The sequence below is a fragment of the Cryptomeria japonica genome, chromosome 3, assembly GCF_030272615.1.
Source record: "Cryptomeria japonica chromosome 3, Sugi_1.0, whole genome shotgun sequence".
Lineage (NCBI taxonomy): Eukaryota > Viridiplantae > Streptophyta > Pinopsida > Cupressales > Cupressaceae > Cryptomeria > Cryptomeria japonica.
The window spans coordinates 727,122,805-727,143,316 of NC_081407.1; the positions used below are offsets into that span (position 1 = coordinate 727,122,805).

The 20,512-nt window shown below is 36.1% G+C and overlaps 1 protein-coding gene across 3 annotated transcripts; it reads right to left on the reverse strand.

Annotated features, from left to right (window-relative positions):
• Nucleotides 1-274: 274 nt before the first annotated feature.
• Nucleotides 275-20,315, reverse strand: LOC131032475 (probable inactive poly [ADP-ribose] polymerase SRO5). Of its 3 annotated transcripts, XR_009103461.2 has the most exons (7): nt 18,932-20,315; nt 18,286-18,527; nt 18,084-18,136; nt 17,170-17,379; nt 7,872-8,006; nt 1,039-1,178; nt 275-561 (listed from the first exon to the last, which is right to left on the reverse strand). XR_009103461.2 is itself a non-coding variant. In XM_057963454.2 (5 exons), exons 1-5 carry the CDS (start codon nt 19,972-19,974, stop codon nt 16,922-16,924), a joined length of 1,692 nt encoding a protein of 563 aa, XP_057819437.2. In that variant the 5' UTR covers nt 19,975-20,313; the 3' UTR covers nt 16,441-16,921. The 3 variants fall into 3 exon arrangements, 1 of the variants encoding a protein (XP_057819437.2); XR_009103460.2 differs by having other exon boundaries at nt 275-1,178; XM_057963454.2 differs by lacking the exons at nt 275-561; nt 1,039-1,178; nt 7,872-8,006 and adding an exon at nt 16,441-17,065 and having other exon boundaries at nt 18,932-20,313.
• Between the last annotated feature and the right edge of the window lie 197 nt (nt 20,316-20,512).

The following is a 20,512-nucleotide window of genomic DNA, read 5'->3' on the forward strand; positions in this document are numbered from 1 at the left end:
ATGCTAGAGTCAAGTTAAAGACTATGCACTAAAAAAGAAAACCCTTTCAAAAATAAATAGCCAATGACTATAGAGACAACTGCTCAAGCCATAAACAAGTCAGAGCCTACTAAATATATAGTACATATTAATGCTAAGACATTTCCACAATCCATATTATAGAGCACAATTAGTTTCTGGATTCAATTGTGTATAAGATTTTTGCATAGGAACACACAGTTCCCTCCCATGAAGGGTATCATTCAATGCTAAGAGATTTCCACAATCCATAGTATAGAGCAAAAGTAGATTTGTATTCAATTGTATATAAGACTGCTACATATGTACACCTAAATAAATCTCTTCCAAAAGGATCCACCACCTATCACACCCAACGAAAGCTATTCATTCTATTGGGGAATGGATAAGACATAATGAAGAGTTGTTTGGTCCATTCCGGTTCTATGGTCCCCAAGAATCCAATGACTAAAGATAACCATCCAAGCCAATTAGATTGGAATCCAAGGAACTTACTATTAAAACCCAACAAGTACTGCATTTTTTTCCCATTAAGACTTAATGCTGCAATAATAATTCAGCACGAGGAAAAGTGATTATAGTATGTATTCTTAAAATGTTAAAAAGTCGAAACTATCCACTACTACCCTAAGTGCATATCCCAATGAATGAAATCATGAAAAATAATGCAAAATCCTTCCCACCCAAGCAAAATCTACCTCAAAACATGCATTAGCTTGCTCTTTTAATCTAAAATATGAAAATAATGGAATATTTGATTTCTCTAACTAGTCCCATTGATGATCTAAAATGGATTAAGTAGGGAAATAAGAGGGAGTGAAAGATGGGAAAGAAAAGCGTTTGATAGAACCAGAGGAAGGAGATTTAATCCAGGTGAGGTGGCTGTTTTCTTCCATATGAAATTAATAATTTTGGGATCATAAAGATACTCTAATTTTTTTGTTATTTTGAAAAAAATATAAGGTGAATTATAATTCTGCATAGAATGGCCAATTATAGATCAAGGTGAGGATTTCTTACCTTCCAAGCAAACGTAAATAGGTCTGGTATTTATCTACATATCAGACACAAATAGTACAATGGCCACAGGTCTCAAAAATACCCGGCATCATTGTGCAAAATCGTCCTCTTAACATGAACTGAAGCCATCACAGTTTCTTCTGTAAAAGCAATAAAAAGTGATTACACGACAATAAAAAATGTCTGTATCAGTATCTCATTATCTATAAAGATCAGCAATATTCTTGCATGCAGTATCTTTACTCATATATTGCAAAAATAAATGAATTAATGTACTAACAAGTGTTAGGTCCATCTAATCTATGGAATATGGTGGTTAAAAACTGGCACTAAACGTAAAAGTAACGTTACCATGATGTGATGAAACAATTAACACTTACACAAAAGTGATTATTAAGACAGGTTAAAATGTGTAACTACAAAAAAAGATGCAAGACAAATTGGTGACCACCACTATCAATGAAATTAGTCTAAATTCTACAAAAAAATCTGCTACAAATGTCAAATAAGAGCAAAAAACTAATTGATCCAACTTATAATCTCTAATAGTGCCCTTATCTGACACTGACAAACTCTTGTAGAAGAGAAGAAACAAAAAAAATATATATCCATGATAAAAACAGATCCAAGATCTGATACAATGAATAATAAACGATACTTAATAAATATGGCACTATGTCCATATGAAACTTACATGAAAAGTATTTAAAATGATCCATCATTTCATTGTGTATGGCACCTATTAGGTATGTCACAAGTAGTATTAGATCCAACAACATGCTTTTGCCCTTGGCCTTATACGTACATCCTAGAAAGCATTGTAGCAATCTGGAAGGATATGGAATGGGCTAATGCTTCTGGTGAATAGCATAGTAGCATGTCATTTTGGCATACGTTAGAAAGCTCAGTATTGGGTCAAGACACACTAAGGTTGTTTTCACAACATTTTCAAGTGCCTTAACTAGTATCACTATCAACAGGTACCCTAAATATTTTGGCCTTCAAAGTTGCAATGTATCCTAATCCTTGTATTCTTTAGCTGTTGATGCCCTAATGTATCTGCTTGAGCACATAGCAAGTTTGGGTATTCCTAAAGGAATATATTTCCCATAGTCTGGTTTACTAGTTATGACTAGCCATTTTTGTTAAAAATTCTTTCCTGGTCATCCAGTTTGAGAAAGAATCTGTTACAACAACTAAATTTTTTCTGAAGCTTTTAAATTAAATTTGGGAAACATCTTGATATCTGCCACGATACTAAGCTAAAATTGTCCTGAAATTAGACTGGAGGAACCTCCCCTACGCATCCCTTTTTGGATTCTGTAGTCGTTACATAAATTATGGGGTAAGATGGCAGGTTACCAGGATCGGAGGTTACAATATAAGTTACTGGTAAAACTCTAAATCTGAGCTCGCTTTAGAAATTGATCCATTCAGTTTAACTCTCCAAAAGCAGTCAGTTGAAGCAAGAGACAAATGCTTAGTTCTTCCTTCAAGTTGGTGCTCAACGCTTTCAATTAGTTCCTCCAGTTAGTCTCAAGAATATAGAAATGTCAAAGACAACATCTCCATTTATGAAAGGCTCTGGAATCCTGAACGTTAAAGAGAGATGGCAAGGTTCCCAAAAATGATGGCACGCTTTATAAATTCTACAAAAGCTACACCAGGCTTTCATTGCACACCTCTCCTTAGGATTTACAACAAAGCTTTAAGAGCCCATTTCCTGCATTCAGTAACTAATCTACATTCCTCAGCATCATCCTGTCCTTTCTGTGCTAAAAAACAGACTGTCAAGCATGCTTTTTGGTTCTGCCACCAAGCTCAACGTCCGTGGGAGTATTTTTTTCCCAACCTCCCTACCCTTTTTTCTCAGGTTTGGTCTAGAGCAGCTTGATTATTCAGGCTATCCTTGCACCTAAATATCATATCACAGACCTTCAGGCACATTATTCTGAAGAAAATTTGGAAATTTCACTACCTTGCTGCCTTCTCCCACACTTCCTATACTGTTCAAATGGAAGCCCTGATCATTTGTGTAAAGCTCTCCCCACATCTCAGTCTTTTGCAGTTCTCCCTTCAGTCCAACCCTGACCTGCATGCCACGCTGGGAGAGATGCAAATTCAATTCAACGCTTTTAAGGCAACAATGACAGGTGCTGATTGCAGAAATAATGAGAACGCTGTTCTCCCAAGTGTCTAGTTCTCCAGGTGTGAGTATTGTTTGGGATGCTGAAACTTCTGCCGGTTAATTCGTCTTCTGCTACCCTTCAGTGAGTTGGAGCATTGTGGTGGTTTTTGAATGTACAATCAGTGGAAATGAAGGAGAGCCCTCATCAGTCATGCAAGATGAACTGCAGGAAAAACATCCAAAGATTGCACTCAGGCTTGGTCATGATCCATGGCACCAGTTGGGCTTCCTGCTTGCTTCTATGCAAATTGGTTGCTTTCAAAATTGTACACTCTAAAGAGTTCAATATTTGCACTTGTAGATGATTGACTTTTAAAAATAAGTGGTGCCTGTTTCTTCTATGACAATCAGGCCATCTTGAGGAAAAAGCATGATGCTGCTGCTCAGTTGAGGGTGGCTTCTTGTAGATGTATCTGAAGTTTGTTAGTTTTTGAACTACTTTAGCTTGGTTTTGTTTCTGCTAAGAAGCTTTGCTTTTTTATTCGATCCTTTTGCTGTTGCTGCTGTGCAGCTGTTGTTGACTCAAGAATTGTAACTAAAGTATTTTTACTCCTATAAAAAAAAGAGAAAAAAAATAATAGATTTCTTCACACTGTAATGATCCTGAGATAATTATAACAGGATACCAATCACTCTGCATACTCTTGTCTACAAGATTCTGAATTTCTCCCTAAAGACTTGCTAGGAGAATTAAGTTCATACCAAGAAGGCCGTTGAACTCAAAAAAAATTAAAGCCATTGGGGAAAGCACATCCTAGAAAACACCATGAGTCAAATTGGCTAGAGCATATAGAGGTAATTCATTTTGGCATATGCAAAAAGCTTCGGGTGCTGGCTCAAGATTCTCTAGGGGTAGTTTATGACTCTTCACAAGGGTCCAGTGCCTTAACTAGTATCAACATGAGTAGATCCTTTGAACATTTTAGCTTTCATAGGGCCATAAAGCAATGTTGCACTCTAGCCCCATCCTCATACAATTTTCCTAGGACATCTGCTTTTGGGTATTTTAAAGGAATCTGTTTCCCAAAGTCTATTATACCCATGTTTGCTTAAGATTCTTTTCTACATATATTTAAAGAATTTGTTAGGAAATTATGGCCTTCTAATTAAAATTTTCTGATGCTTCTAGTCCCAAAATTGATCTCAGTTTAACAACTTACATGCGAAAAAAGAAAACAAACGAAAGTTTCCACAGCAGACTATAAGCTACAGATGGTTCTGAATTGAGACTGGAGAAACCTTCAGGTTTCTAAGCACTCCCTTTTGTTTTCAGCTTCTCTTGAAAACATGAAATCAGATTGTACCAAAAAATAACTAGAAGGTTGGGCAGCTAGCAAACAAAATCTTGAATCTGATTATTACATGTTGTTCTTTCTCTAAATCCTGGAAGCCGTTCTTTCTCTAAATCCTGGAAGCCATATGCATAGTATATTGTGCTAGTTTCCATCTGAAAAAACTTAATAACTTTCTCGCTGAGGTGCAAAGAAACATCTAGCAGTCTCTTAGAAAGGACAGAAAAACTTTGCTAAAAGTCGAATGGAATATTTGTTTCCTTAACAAAGATTAAGGGGGCTAAGTTTGATTCATATGGCGAACCATGTCATTGCACTGAGAGTTAACTGCCGAGTGGCAAATTAACAATTATTAAAGCTAATGAAAGTTGGAAGATTCACGGTGGACCTATCACCATTTTCCCTCTCCATCCAATTTTTACTGATAAATTTTCTATTTTCTAGGCCACCTAACAGAATAGCAGAAGAAATTCTATGGCCGATAACCTATGGTCAGAAACTAAGAGATAAGCCAAAGAAATAACTAGCACACTAACTCCTATGCCTATAAAAGACATGTGATAGCATCTCTAATCAGATGCTTACACGCTAACCTGTGGTCAGAGCCTAAGAGATTGAGAATCGTTGTAATAAAAAATTAAAATATGCAATATGAAACTTCAAACAATATTATTCTGAAGAAAGTTTATAATAGCATCTTCGATGGCTTTTTACCTGAGCTGGCAATAGATAATTACAAATCCTGGCAGAAATTGACCATGAAAATATGTTTAACAAGTGACCTCTCTTTCTGCTGATCATATTTATATTTAATTTGAAGGTTACAACGAATTGGCAAAGAGGCTAACCAAGAGATGGGGCTGCTCTATTGCTACATTAAGCAGTCCCCTTGTTGTCACACCCAGAAGTCTCACCTAAACCCCAAAACATATAGAAGCTTCCTCTATTTAGTCCCTTATTCACTGGTGACAGGCTTTTACAAAATGAGCATCTGTAGCCCTAAATGCCCTTTGCACAATTATGAGTCTGTGCAGCAGCATGATGTAGGATAGGCCTACATTATCCTCCTCAGCTAAACACTTCTAGCTTTGTTTCTTGCACAACCAAGAGATGCTAGCCCTTGCTCACTCATTTTGGGCACCGACTGGCAAAACATATTTCTAAAAATTCTGCAAGCATATTGAAGCATTAAAGTAGTGTGATTTTCATTACTGATCAGCTTCATCCCTATAATCATATGACCATTCAAGGTTAGTAACTTATTCTTGCTTCTTTCATATTTCTGTACAGTCAAGAAAGGCACAAGCAGAGTTCAACTGCTTCAATGAGTTACTGGATCCAAATATTTGCACCACTATCAAACACCCCTCCACAATTGTAGCAGGCCTTTGGTGACAGAACACAACAGCCGTGGTTTTCTTTTGTTATGGGGATATACCAAAACAAACCCATCATGTTTCAACCATGAGTCACCCACAAAGACATAAATAAAATGTTATTGTCTAGCAGGCAAATTGCAAGAAAGGCTTTAGTGAGGTGCAAAATGTCCAAGGCTGGCTTAATTCTTGAATACAAAAAATGAACTGGTCAACAAGTTCAGCTAAGCAATGCTCCAAGAAACAAAATGGCTGGGCAGAAAACGGCCTTGTTCATGTTGTAAATCTTGAGCTTTCCTGTGACAGTAGTCGCCTCCCATGAGAGAATAGTTTTTCTTTATGTTAATATTAATTTGGAGAGCGTTCTGTTGCTCTTTCTGGTAAATGTTGGGCTGTGAGGAAGCTATCATTTTCAAATGCACTCTTTACTACAATACCCAAGAATGGTATTATTGTTTGTCAAGAAGTCTACATAGTTCCTTCAGGACTTTTCAACTGCATGAAACCCAGAGATGCTTTCGGTTTGCTCATAAGTGAAATTCAAAATCTGCAACCAAAAGTATATAAGAACTCCCAAATAGATTCCACAGCTTACCACAGCTTTGAATTATTCCAGGAGACCTTGCAACTAATGTATCCCCTCTCATCAATATTTTGCTAACCTCAAACCTTTTCTTGCTCCGTTTACACAGAAGCGAATTTGCATGAACCATGTTTAGTCCATTATTGTATGAATTGTTTTGCAGCTTTCCTATAATGCATGTTTGTATGCCAGAAATTTTCCAAACCGAAGTTGTCAATAGGGAGTAGGATATCTAGCATGCAAATACACACTACATGAGCAACATTTGCTGTACTTACATAAATGTGAATTTGCCTGAACCACATTACTCCATAATTGTACGAATAGTTTTGCAGCTTTTCTGTGAAGCATGTTTGCATGCCAGATATATTCCAAACCTAACTTGTTGACAGGGAGTAGAATACCTCGCATGCAAATGCGCACTACATGAACAGCATTTGCTCCATTTAAATAGAAGCGAATTTGGATGAACTACTTTTATACGATAATTGTATTAATGGGTTTGCAGCTTTTCTGCGGTGCATGTTTGTATGCCAGATATTTTCCAAACCTTAGTTGCTGACAGAGTATCTGGCATGCAAAAGAAATGTTAAATCAACAGCGTTTGCTCCATTTACATAGAAGTGAATTTACTCTATAATTGTATGAATAGTTTTGCAGCTTTCTGTGGTGCATGTTTGCATGCTAGTTATTCAATAGTGTTAGGAGATAATAATGAGAGCTGTTAGTTGACGATACACTCCCAAAATCTCCTTTAGTCTACCCCTATTAGGAATTGGTATGTGACTGCAGTTCTCTCCTGTTCCTTTAGCTCCGTCTCTTCACCCTTGCAAGCTCCATTTAACTTGATCCTGGATTTTGTAAGTCATCTCTTATATAACGTTTATTAATATTTAAAGTAGAGCTTCTGTCAAGAGTATACAGCACAAGGCATACTTGAAGAGTATTACATATAGCAGTTATACTTGTTAATTACTTAATTACAAGTTTAGTACTGCAAACATTTTTAAAATATCATTGGCCTTCCACTGAACACGATATATTGTAACATAAAAAAAATTTAAAAACTGAAGAAACAGAGTGGTGCTTGGATTCTCCAAATGATAAATTGAAAAATATCCACCATATCTATATGTGCATCTAAGTTGTGACAGGACAACTTGCGTATATTGATAATACGACTAGACTTGATGTCATATTGAGCTCCTAAACACTCACTCGAGATTACATTGTGAAAATCAGAATTATATATCCACAACTACAGAAAGTCATTTTACATTTGTTAAACATCAAAAAGTGCTTTGACATTAATTTCATTTTCAGAATATTATCATGAACTTCTGGCAACACTTGAGTACTACGAGATCAATATTTTGGTCACAGACCAAACATACCAATTGTAGGATCTTCTGCTTTGCATCTTGTCTGATGAGAATGCAAGAACCTTAGGCAAGAGTATACAAACCCACCCAGTGCGCTGGACTAGTGTCAATGAGAAGTTCATAAATTACTTGAAAGTTGCTGGAAACCTGCATCCCACAATCATACAGACCATAGAGGCAAGAACATTATACAGTGGACAGAAAGCTTTAGCATAGCACACAACTTCAGGTAAATAGTCCTAAAATAATTCCATCACAGTGCAAAAAGAATTACACTCACAATATAGTCTTAATCTGCTATAAATACAGCAATTACACATAAAATGTATATAATAAGCAAATAATAAGAGATGAAGGGTCTGAATCTTTTGTCATTTATTTTCCCAATTTAATTTGTACAATCCTGTTTATTTAAGAAGGTTAAAATGTTTACGTCTTTCAACAACACCAGTGAAACCAATTAAAGTACAAATGCAGGGGTGCTTTTGCTGAATGTAAAATATTGTCCCTCATATTAAAACCACTTTTGTTTCATTTCTCAAAAAAGCTTCGAATGAGCAGCATGTTATTTCCAGTTCCTCCAAGTGTTGCCATACACATCATATACCAGTCAGTAGATGCTAGATAATTATATAATAAACTAAGTGTCTATCAAACTAAACTAAACCCAGAAATGCCATTTTCGTGTCATTAACACATTCTCTCTAAGTGTGTGTTCTTCAGGCATCTAATCACAGAAATTTTCCCGTGTTGAACTTGATATAGCATTTTTCTTTAAATAACTTATCAAGGTGCTCAATACAACAACAGTACTTGTTCATGTAAATAACTGTGCCATTGCCCCAAACTCACATTTCAAGCACCAGGCAAAAACGCTAACTAGTGGCCTTTACTAATTTCTATATCATACGTCAGTCTTCATAAAGTTAAATGTTGGACAACCATTAGCAATTCACATTGCAAAGCAAAACCTCCTTGTGAAAGAAAATGGAACTTTTCACACTAATGACATTTTTTGGATAGTGTTCGAAGGGTGTTTATTGTATTATATATTCAATGAAAATTTACATCAAAATCAAAAACTCAATAGCAGTATGTCCAGTTATCAGTCTCTGTAACATTCCCAAACAGATTTCAAATTCCAAGTTTAAACAAATCCACCACAATCAAAACAATTACAATGCATCTAAACAAACCCTATTCTAGGCACACCAGAGGTCTCAGGTATTGCATAAGAATTGAACTAAAACAGATATCGCTCTGATTTCCATACGATTGCAGGTTCACAGACAGATGTCATGTTTCATCTAGCCATAATACATCGTCCAGAATTTGATGCATACCGCAACATTGAGCTAGTTTTACAAAGGCGCGTGTCATATAATCTGACAAGTAGAAGGCTCCACAATTGATTATTATAAGGACACTAGTTTAAGCTTAGTGCATTGATCATCTAAAAGGAAACGATGAAAATCTCAGTCAACAATGATAAATGTGTATAACCTTTAGCAATTTTGAACAAATGATTTCCGTGCGCAACTCGACTATAAATTTCAATTTTTACTAAAACATGCAACACAAGATTGACGAGTCTTGCTAACATTCAAATACAGATAATATATGTATATAACTTAATTCCAGGTATTGTCTCACTACACTTTATTTTTATTATTTGAAAAGCTTTTTTCCCAAAAATTAAAAAACCAACCATGAGGGTGTTCCCATATATATAGAAGCAGAGAAGAAAAGATAAGTTTTTACATAGCATGTTTGAAAAGCTATTTTTATTTAGCTAAGTGTTTTTAGAGTTATTTTAGTTTATTGAAAATTATTTAAGTATTATTTAGAGTTATTTTAGTTCATTGAAAATTATTTAAGTATAAATTTTTGTTTAATTTATTGAAGTTATTTTATTTATTGAAAAAATATTTTATTTATATTTACTTAAAATTTGTTTAATTTTATTTATGGATTGTTTTTTAAAATATGTCAGTTCTTAATATTTTTTTGTTGATATGTTCACACCATTACACTAGAATCCTTGCTTGCTGCCCCACTGAAATTATGTCTCTAAGAATTTGTACATTGTTTACTTTATTTAAAGAGCTATTTTATTTATTTAAAAAATATTTTATTTGTATTTATTTTAAATTTGTTTGATTTTATTTATGGATTGTTTTTTAATATATATGTCAACTTTTTAATATTTTTTTGGTTGACATGCTCACACCCCATTACACTAACCCCTTGCTGCCACTGTAATTATGCCTCTCAAAGAATGTCATTTGTCAAATTAAACAAAACCCAGAATTAGTATTTTCATGCCCTGTACAAATTCTCATTCTCTCTTGAGAGTGTATACTTCACTTCTCGTTCACTCTTGAACGTGTATACTTCAGGCATCTCATCTGATAATCCCACCAAGCAGCTTAACTTGTCGGGGTGCTTTCTTAAATAACTTATTGAGATATTCAATAGAACACCCATACTTGGCTAGATATATATAGTGCCACCTTTCCTAAATCTCCATTGCAAACATTAGGCAAAAACACTTGCAAGCAATCCATATTCCAGAATTAGCTTTTCCATAAAGTACCTTAGTCTTTATCAACTTAAAGAATAATACTCAAATGCTAAGATAATCATAGGCAATTTATATTGCAAAAGCAATTTTTCTTGCACTTTAAATAACTTCTTGTTAAGTTAGATTACTGTATAGAACATTATTTGAGAATTACAACATTGACATCTAAACATCAACAGTAGTCGCTAGATTTTATGAGGTTGCATGACAGAATTCGAATTCCAATATCAAGCAAATACCCACGGGAAAAAATTACCACCAAATACCTTTGATATTCCATAAGATTTGAATTGAAAAGAATAATACCCCTTGTTCCCATACCATTGCAAGTCCAATAAAATAGATGCCAAATTAGATATCATCCAGCCATAAAATGTGCCATTCCATATTCCAGGATTTGGTGCCTACAGCAGAAATAAGCTAGTTTACTGTCTCATCACTCTCAACAATAAAATGTTTAACAAGTTTCAAAAGGACTTGCCATATAACAAAAGAGTAGAAGAGTCCACAGCTGATCAAGTTTCAAGTCATAAATCTAAGTTCAAACATTGATGACGTAAAAAAGGTCAAAAATGTCAGTCAACAAGGACATTCGGACAGACCCTTTTAGCCCCCATTTTGAAACAAATTCTATCCATGCACCGCCTCAATTTGGCGATAACTTTTGGTTTATAGTTGTACATAATAGGAGAGCAAGAAAGAAAATCTCGCTTGTATTAAAAGCTTTCCTATAATCAGCAACCAAGCAAATAACCACAGTGATATATTCTTGCTCCTCCTTTAGCTTGTGCAAGGCAACCAAGTTGTTTCTCCTACAACATATCTATCCTGGCCTCTAAGGCCTCTGTTTTACATGGTTGTTTTTCAGGTGTAACAGAAGTACGTTATATGGACAATACGTAGATTTCAGAAATGGCTCTCCTATTTTCAAGACAGAAAGTCTGAAATCGAAAACACAAATTATCCTCATCATTTCCATCTTGTGGGGTAAAGAAATGAGGATGAAAAAATGTAAATGGAACATAGGATGGATACAAAGCCCCCAAAGATCTCGAGCTACCATTTGATTGTAGTTGTATCTTGGCTGTTGCAGATTCAAATCAGCCTAGCAGCTCTTCCTTTAGCGTTTTGCTAACACCTACAAAGGTCTGATTTTTAAAATTTGTTCAATATCTATTATTTTGTCGGGTAACGGTAGAAGGATGTTAGCAAATAAAAGGAAGGTGACCGAGTTGCTTAGAAGGCACCCCTCTTTTTGGGATAGCCTACATACAGAGAAAAAATAGTATTGCTTGCAGAACTGAGCTTTCCGGTACTTTAAGAAATGTCTTTAGAAGAGCATATTCATTTCTGAAAACGGAGAGACTTTGCACAAGACGCCAGCTTGCTTTCAGTGTTGATCTCTGTTAAGCCCACAAAATTTCTTGATTCATTCATACTTTTGAAACTGTGTCACAAAATTTGATATCACATCACTTTCTAAACACCCACTCCCAGCCAAGAAGACTTAATTGAATTTTCCTACCAGCTAACAAGACTTGGTTAAATTTCCCACTTTTATCTTTGTTCAAAAATTTAAGGGACTTGGGCGATTGTCCCTTAAATGGACTGTCATCCAATTTTACAAATAATCACGTCTACTTAACTTATTCAGGATTTCTGGGTTCAAAGAGGCAATACAGCATACGTTTCAGCACCATTTTACCTGGGAGACCGACCTTCTCAGAAAGTTTTAGGGCATATAAAAACAATTCACAAATGTCAGTCCAGAACCCAGACACTTGAGTAATTTTAGTGATAGATTTTCAAAGATGGCCCCACTTTTGAGGCTTCATCCAGTCTTCTTCCGTACATCTTGGATCTGCAATTTTCAAACTATCAAATGCTTGGGCATGGACTGCACGCTTTAAAAATTCCAGAAACTGTTAAATTCTTGATGAAAATTACTCCCAGTTTATTTCCAATCTTGTAGTCATCTACTTTATTGTAATTCTGTATATACACTTGGCCCAGTTCAATGGAGGCTTACTGACAGCACGAGAGTTAAAGACAAACTAAGTTTTTTATGATCAGTTCAGGGCTAGTTTACATTCTCTTGGGCATATCCAGCCACCACACACCCTCATCTATATCTCTTCTGGGCCTGTGCTAACAGTGAGTGTAAAATTATAAACAAACATCGATCTCCATATGCCCATCCTCGTTCTTTGGAATGCAAGTCAGCTTTTGTTCAGAAACATATATAACAAAGCAACCCATTTTACATTCTTTTGGCCATATCCGGCCACCACACATCCTCATCCATATCTCTTCTGGGCCTGTGCTAATAGTGAGTGTAAAATTATAAACAAATTCTAAACTCCATATGCCCATCCTCGTTCTTTGGACTGCAAGTCAGCTTTTGTTCAGAAACATATATAACAAAGCAACCCATGATTCTGTTGATCATTGTGATCTCTAGGTTTGCCTCAGTTGTCAAACCATGGTTGTTATTGATGTCATATCTACCACTCATTCCTATTGGGCCTTATAAGTTAAATATAAAAACATCTGCTGGGCAGTTATGCATCAGTTCAGTGTTGTATTCAAGCACAAGTTGACATCACTGCACAAAATTGTAAGAAAAGCAGCATAATAGCATCGATTGGATTTCTTATAATTGAGTCTAAAGGTGGTGACAGAAAAATCACCACTTAAAAAGGATGTTTAATAGTGCCCTTATCAAACCTTTAGATACTCCCATATGGAGCTCTCTTTTTAACATTGACCACCTTTTTCCCTAAATATGCATTCCTCTATTTGAACTCAATTGCTAAAGCCTGACTTATGCTGTGCTTAAATTACCGTAGTTGCTCCTTCACATCAAACTGACTTGGATCTAAACCACAACTTAATTAGATTATCTCAACAAACAAGGTATAATCACAATATTAAGGTTCCCATGTTCCAGATTATTTAAAGATCAGTTTAACATATTCTTTGTACCAGTACCAACATAAATTGTATACACAATCAAGTCTAGGTTCAATCTCGTCAATTGTAGTAGAAAATTACTTTAGTGCCATGTTACTTGAGCTTTATGCTCTCCTTTATGCTCAAAGTACTATCGTATGCCTATCCTGTCTGACTGACTGAGTCCCAGAAAGTTTAATTCCGACACAGGCTGAATAGATTGCAAATAAATAAGGCTACAAACATTTATAAAGCTACAAGCATTCTAGATAGTTAAGGCAAGCATGGCTGATCAACCTAAGCTTTGAGCAAATTTAGTTTTCCTAAATTGTAAACAGCAATGATGGAGGATCATTGTACTAAGGAGAATATGATCGAAGTTTACTCAATACAAACTGTTCTTATGCAGTGATGCAACTTCGGTCTTTACCTTTAATAGGCTTTGGGAACAGAAGCACGTCATTATATCAGATCTTGCAAAGGTAACACTGTTCATCCATGCCCACAAAAAAAAAAAACTCACCACCACGTCTTTCTGTAACATTAGCCAGCAATCAGCATTCACTTTTGCAACATTACTCATTACATGAAAATGCATATTAGCAGCAAGAATATTTACATGATTTCTAATTTCAAAAGCTTCGTGATTGATGGCATCTGAATCACCTGTATAAATAGCGACTACTGATTTCAACTGGCATAAATAGCAGTTGATTTGAACAGGTGTAAATATATGTTTGTGTGAATGTGTTTTATTGTGTAGAGCATTACATCCACATGAAGTATTACAAGGATTCAAATACAAGTACACAATGATACATATAATGATTATCAGCTGTTCGTTTTATGTCAATTTGAGAGACAGGCTATGTCAAAACAGGAATCGGAACTGTAACAGTTGATTAATAAAGAAAGCATTTCGAAGATAAAAGCTCAAAAAAAAATAGGTTCTTACGGAAATTTCCGAGGATGCAGTACAAAATAAACAATAATTTTTGTTGATAACATATTGGAATATTTATTGTCAGGGACACTAGGAATTCGTAGTTATACATTGAGCCTTTGTTACAATTTAAGTAAACATGTAACATATGAATTAATGCTCCTGATCCCACGTATACATTAAGCTGTATACAAAAAAATTACAAAAATTGACCAATCTACAGAACAAAATCCTTTACAAAAATGACAGATTGTGACCGTAAAGGTCATCTAGTTAATAAGTGACTTACACACGTTCAGTCTCGAGAGGAATTTCATGAATACAAAAGATTGTAACCAAACCATATAATATACCAAAAAACAAAGACCTGGCAATGAGAATATTTGAAACTTCTCCAGTATTAAGTCAGCAAACTTCGGTGTATTGGTAATTCAGCTTGTCTGAATGCAACCGAACATGTTTTTGATCCAGTACTTGCATGAGAAGACATTCTGAAGATTTAATATCATAACAACCTCAGTATCTATTGTCTCGGAATGATGGACATTTTAGGAGTTGAAGAACTGCTCGATAGTATTTTAGTAGCGAAAAGGTGAATTTCTATCAGCTCCTCCAATCAATCAATCTTGGATCTCATGTTTATATGGGCAGCAAGCCTGATGATTGAAGCATTCTACCTTTTTTTGCTTGCACAAATGACTCGCGACAATATTTACTTCTAAATTCTTGAAGATATGCCACCTTAAGTGGTGATGATCAAAGGATCGAAAGTTGTAAAATAGGCAGAGGAGAGTTATAAAGGCTCCTCAAATCTCAACATACCAGTTGATTTAAGTTAATACTTATGAGAGTTCAAGCTGCGCTCCCGAGAGTTTCACCAATTCTAAAACTTTTGATTTTTTGTATTTGGCATATTATTATTTATACGATCTCATTTGTAAAATTACAAACTTCGTTCAGTACGTTGAATACAGAAATATGAGAAACTGTAAACGAACCAGCACACAATATCAAGATAACAATCTCTTAAGATAGTTCACAACTTCACATGAACAGACGAGAACTTTGCATTCTCAGATTTTCAGAACCCGAAAATAGGTCTTGGGGAAGTCAAAACAAATAGAGCCAATCCAAATACGAAAATAGAGCATCCTTGCATCAGACGCCAGCTTCCGAGAGGTTTCTGCTTCTCAGTTAACAAATGGTTACTCTCTCTTTGAGTTAATTTTACATAAATAAATAGAAACAAACTAACAAAGGCAAAATAAAAGCTTCACAAATCTTTCATTAAATAGAAATAATCAACCACAGATGCCCGAATACTATCATACCATAAAAGTCGAAACCTAACATCAAAATTTGGTGGCTCAGATTTAAAGGCCCGAACAACCCCTCACAAATTAATATCCATAGTCGAATAATAATGAAGGAATACATCATATGTAGCCTCATAATACAGGTAAATTTTTGTCTTGTGGACAATAGATAACTATTGCCACTAAGTATAAAATATAATACACTTTTGAAGAAGAAAATTCAGAAGTAGAGAACATGTTGAAGAATGATATGTTGGATAATGAATGAAGGTTTTGGTAGATGAGTATGAGTCCTAGATAGCTGTGTAGACTAGAGAGCAACACATACTTATATCCTCCCGGATCCCACACACAAGAATTAAACAATTTACTGATAATGCAAATGATTTCAAAATGGAATTACAAGATAATTGTATCATGAGAAGCACCCTCCCAGATAGAGATAGCATAGAGATCAATGAAGAGGCATTGGTAAAATGTTTATTTTTAAAATATAAATGAAATACATATAACAGGTTCATAAAACTCCCTAACAGTCAAAACAAATTACATAGCAAAGATACATAGCTCACTCCTCAAGAAAGGTAGTAAAGAGAATGGAAATCGATATTCAACCATTTAGATACCCTCCCAGATAGAGATAGCATAGAGATCAATGAAGAGGCATTGGTAAAATGTTTATTTTTAAAATATACATGATATACATATAACAGGTTCATAAAACTCCCTAACAGTCAAAACAAATTACATAGCAAAGATACATAACTCACTGCTCAAGAAAGGTAGTAAAGAGAATGGAAATCGACATTCAACCATTTAGATTGCATTGCTCAAATTTAATAGCAAAAACAAGTCTTATATACAGAGGCATACTCCAAAAAAATAATGGGATAGTTCTTCCAAAAATGTCAGTCCTGTCATCAAGTAGTCAGGACCATGCCCCTAATCTACCGCCCTATCGATCAAAACTAGTTTACATAAGGCACCTTCCTTACTCTTGATATTGCCTAAACCACAAGCAGCTTTGGCAACAAATAGTTAACAATCTATAAACTCCAAAAACGACATATTTTCATTCTCCATGTATGCCGGAAAGTATGTCTTCTGTTTCAAGAGATTGAACCTCCATATAACCCTATATAGAGATCAAGTTTCGAGTCCCATCATGAACGTTCAGCAACATTGTTTGCAATTTAATTATCAAAGTCGCAAACTTGCAGATTGAATCATTTTCATCACTTGTCCAAAATGCGAAGCCTCCAACGGCTCAATTTTTGGGGCCAAGACTCATCTTTTCATTCATTGGAGGATGTGCCTGACCTCTAAACATTTTTATAGCTGAAATAAGCAACCTATCACCAGCAATCATTCTCAAACTTCTTATGAGGTCTTCTCGACTAATTTTGCTTTCCTGGAACGCAACAAAACATCTAAGTTTGTTTAGTATTTACTACTTTTTATTTAGTACATCAATGACAAACCCTCTTCAGCATAAACATTAATGGAAAGATCTACCTTGTAATCAGCATAATGCTTCTTCATTAAATTGATACTTGATGAAGGTAAGAATTTTTCAATGACGTTAAAAAGCCTTGGAAATGACATCCAAGCAGAAGTTGGCATCAGGAGATGCTCCTGCATATTATGTCGCGATTCCTTTACTAAAGCAGGACAAGGTTGCTCTGATTTCTTATCCGAGGCAGGATAAGACTGCCGACCTCCATCCTATATAAAAAGTCCAATAAAGAGTATTCATAAGAAAAGTTGAAAATAAATCTATGTAAGCCAAAAAATGTGGTAAATTAGAACTAAAACTAAATGATAAACATATGTAAGCCAAAAAGGGTAAATCTTTGGTATGACACTTATTCATCGGATATTAGCAGTAAGGTCGTGATATAGGACGGGAATGACATACATTACTTGTGTCGCATGCCATCAAAAGGAAATAGTATTTCTAATCTTCAGGCGGTGGATTTGAGGCTTGAGCATATGCAAAAGACTCTGTGAAATCTTACACTGGAAAGGAGTGTTTGAAGGATATGTTTGAATCATAAAGGAGCTTCCTAAACAAGTGCGACATACTGTAATTTATTGTTGCAAATTTCTTTCCTAAGGAACTCAACCTTTCAAGAAGATCACTCTTTCTTTGCAGTTGAAAAGGATGATTCTGCTGGTAGAGACTCAGTAAACAATACTTTAGCTGGAATTGCGGTTGTATAGTTCATTAACTCGGTCTGGCGAAAATTGGAGATAACGGTAACTTGGTTCTTCTCTTCTTGTAAGTAGGCATTATTAATCTAACAACAATCCTATTAATTATAAAGCTGTTTTCTTTCAAAGCCATCTAATTGTGACCCGGCATCCCTTGCAAGGGGTCAACAATACTGGGCTGGTTGCACAAAATAAGAAAAACAAAATGAACTTACAGTCTCAAGCATTGATCTTGCATGCTGTCTTGCTTTCAATCTAGACCAATACTCTGCAAAACACAAACCGCAAAAGAGAGCGATCAAATATCCGTCGATTGCTACAGATAATTTCTTCTAAGCAATCATCCATTTCAATAAAGAACAAATAACAAACAAAACAACATTCCAAATTTGGGCACAAAGAAATACAAGACATTACCTTTTAACTGTGGAGCAACCTTAAAGCTTACAACATATTCTGGCAAGATATGCGTGTTCATGTGTGTACTCCAGACGATGTAACGCCTTGGATTAGTGAGATCATCTATGCCAGTATCGAATTCTTCATTAGTAGGATGACATTGCTGAGAACCAGATCTCACCAGCTCCGTATTTCCCAATATTACGCGACACAACACCATGTGTTGTTCGCCATTTTCGTCAACATCAGAGTATGCTGCACTGCAAAGTGCAGAGCTACCATTCAAAATACTGGAAAGCAACCCTTACAACACATATACTGCATACAGAAAAGCTTTCGAGTAACATCCATAAAAAAGCGAATCATTCAAATGGGGAGATCAAGCCCATATAATCAAGACTCGTGGTGTGTATCTATCAAGCAAATTATATTATTTATGCCAACAAAAGTGATGCATATGCAAAAATTATGGGGTTTGCGAAGTGCGTCATAAAGTTAAGAGTGGATCTGCGCACTCTACGGTGCACATAGCATTTGCTACATGGGTACCTATTATTGGAAGATAATAAACTTACATAACACAATTTGAAAATATATATCAGCAGTTTTTTAAAAACTTTCAAAGAGCAGTATAACAAAATAGAAAAAAGAAAAATCTCCTTACCTCACATACGAGCAATTTACAGGTGCAAGGTAGACTCCTTTGCCAAGAGCTGCACCATGTTTCGGGGTCTTAGGCTGCCCAAAACCATGCGTTATTATTCCACAAACAGCATCCCTGGACGTTCCATGCCAGGCGCACTGGATATTTGCATCACCCCCATTCTTTCTGGTAATAAAATCCGCATGCCGCTCAAAAGCATGCAATCGGGATTGCCCTGCAACACCGCAATGCGAGTTGCGATAAATTGCAACAACGCTTGTATAACTCGCAAGCGTTGTAAGACCGGCCAAAAACTTGTCTCGCACGTTGAAAAAATCCCGGTCATGATCATCCAGCTTAATCAAATTATCACCCGTGCCCACAAAAGCCTTTACAGCGAAAACCCTAACAGAAGTGGGGCATTCGGAGTCGGACACATCGGAACTGCCGACGCATGAATCACTAGAACCCTGCTCCGATGAATCCTCCACTTGACCAGATTTCGGATCTCCGTCACTAACTACTCTACAATTTTCGACTCCCAAGCGATCGGCGCCATGGAATCTGACGTCAATTTCAACATTATCAGATGAATTGCCCAATTCAACCTTCCCATCACAGACATTCCTCGGGAAAAAACAATTTCCATCAACGTCTATCCAGGCAATCGATCTCTGCGCAGCAGATTTCAGATCAATCTGAACCATATGGAGAAAATCCACCAGGCACGAAACCCCGTCAACGGCGACCTCGACTGCTGTCTTACCGTCTTGGAAAGCCTGTTTGAGGAGTACAGCAACATCAGACTGAAAATCCGTCCAGCCGCCCTCGAAGAAATACATAACGCGGGCCGGAATACCACTTTTTCTAAAATTGCTGTAATTTTCCACAACTGCCTTCCCGTCAGAGCAACACCTTACAATTCCACCGGGGATTTTGGCCCTCTTTGCAGGGGGCACCGACGACCGCTTTTTGGCTTTCAGAAATGAAACTACAGCCTGTTTGCGCTTCAATTTGGCCTTGTCGACGAATAAAGGAGACCGAAGCTGTCCTTTGGCGTCCATTTTAAAGCTAAGCAAAGAAATTTCCTCTTCCTAACTATAAAAATCTTACAACATTGAAATGAGAACAAAAACTGCAATATAAACCGCTATTTCCTTCTACTTACTGCTCATACAAGGCTGCTGAGATTCACAACTCCAACGCCCAAACCAACCAGCAGAACATCAATACTCTTCTGTGTACTACAACCTTATCAAATCATACACTGTTGATTTGAATCGCAGAGCGTTCAAACAAGTCTGAGATATAAACCTGACTGTATTTAAGAATAACCACGGCCGCCCACCGTCACTCGGTGCCGTTTGTTTTGACGGTGATAGACGGTGGGCTGGTTGCAGAATGCTATTTTTGATAAATACAAATTTTATTTTCCTTCTAGTGCTTATCACCTTGGGGGTTACGCAAACCGAACCGACCACCACTAAAGACTGACAGATTTCTATTCGTGTCAACAGACGACGGTTTGCGTTTCAAATCGTTTGCTTGCCGCAGAAGTAAGAAAAATGTTGCGATTTTATCGTTGAGCTGGCGGTTTCCGTT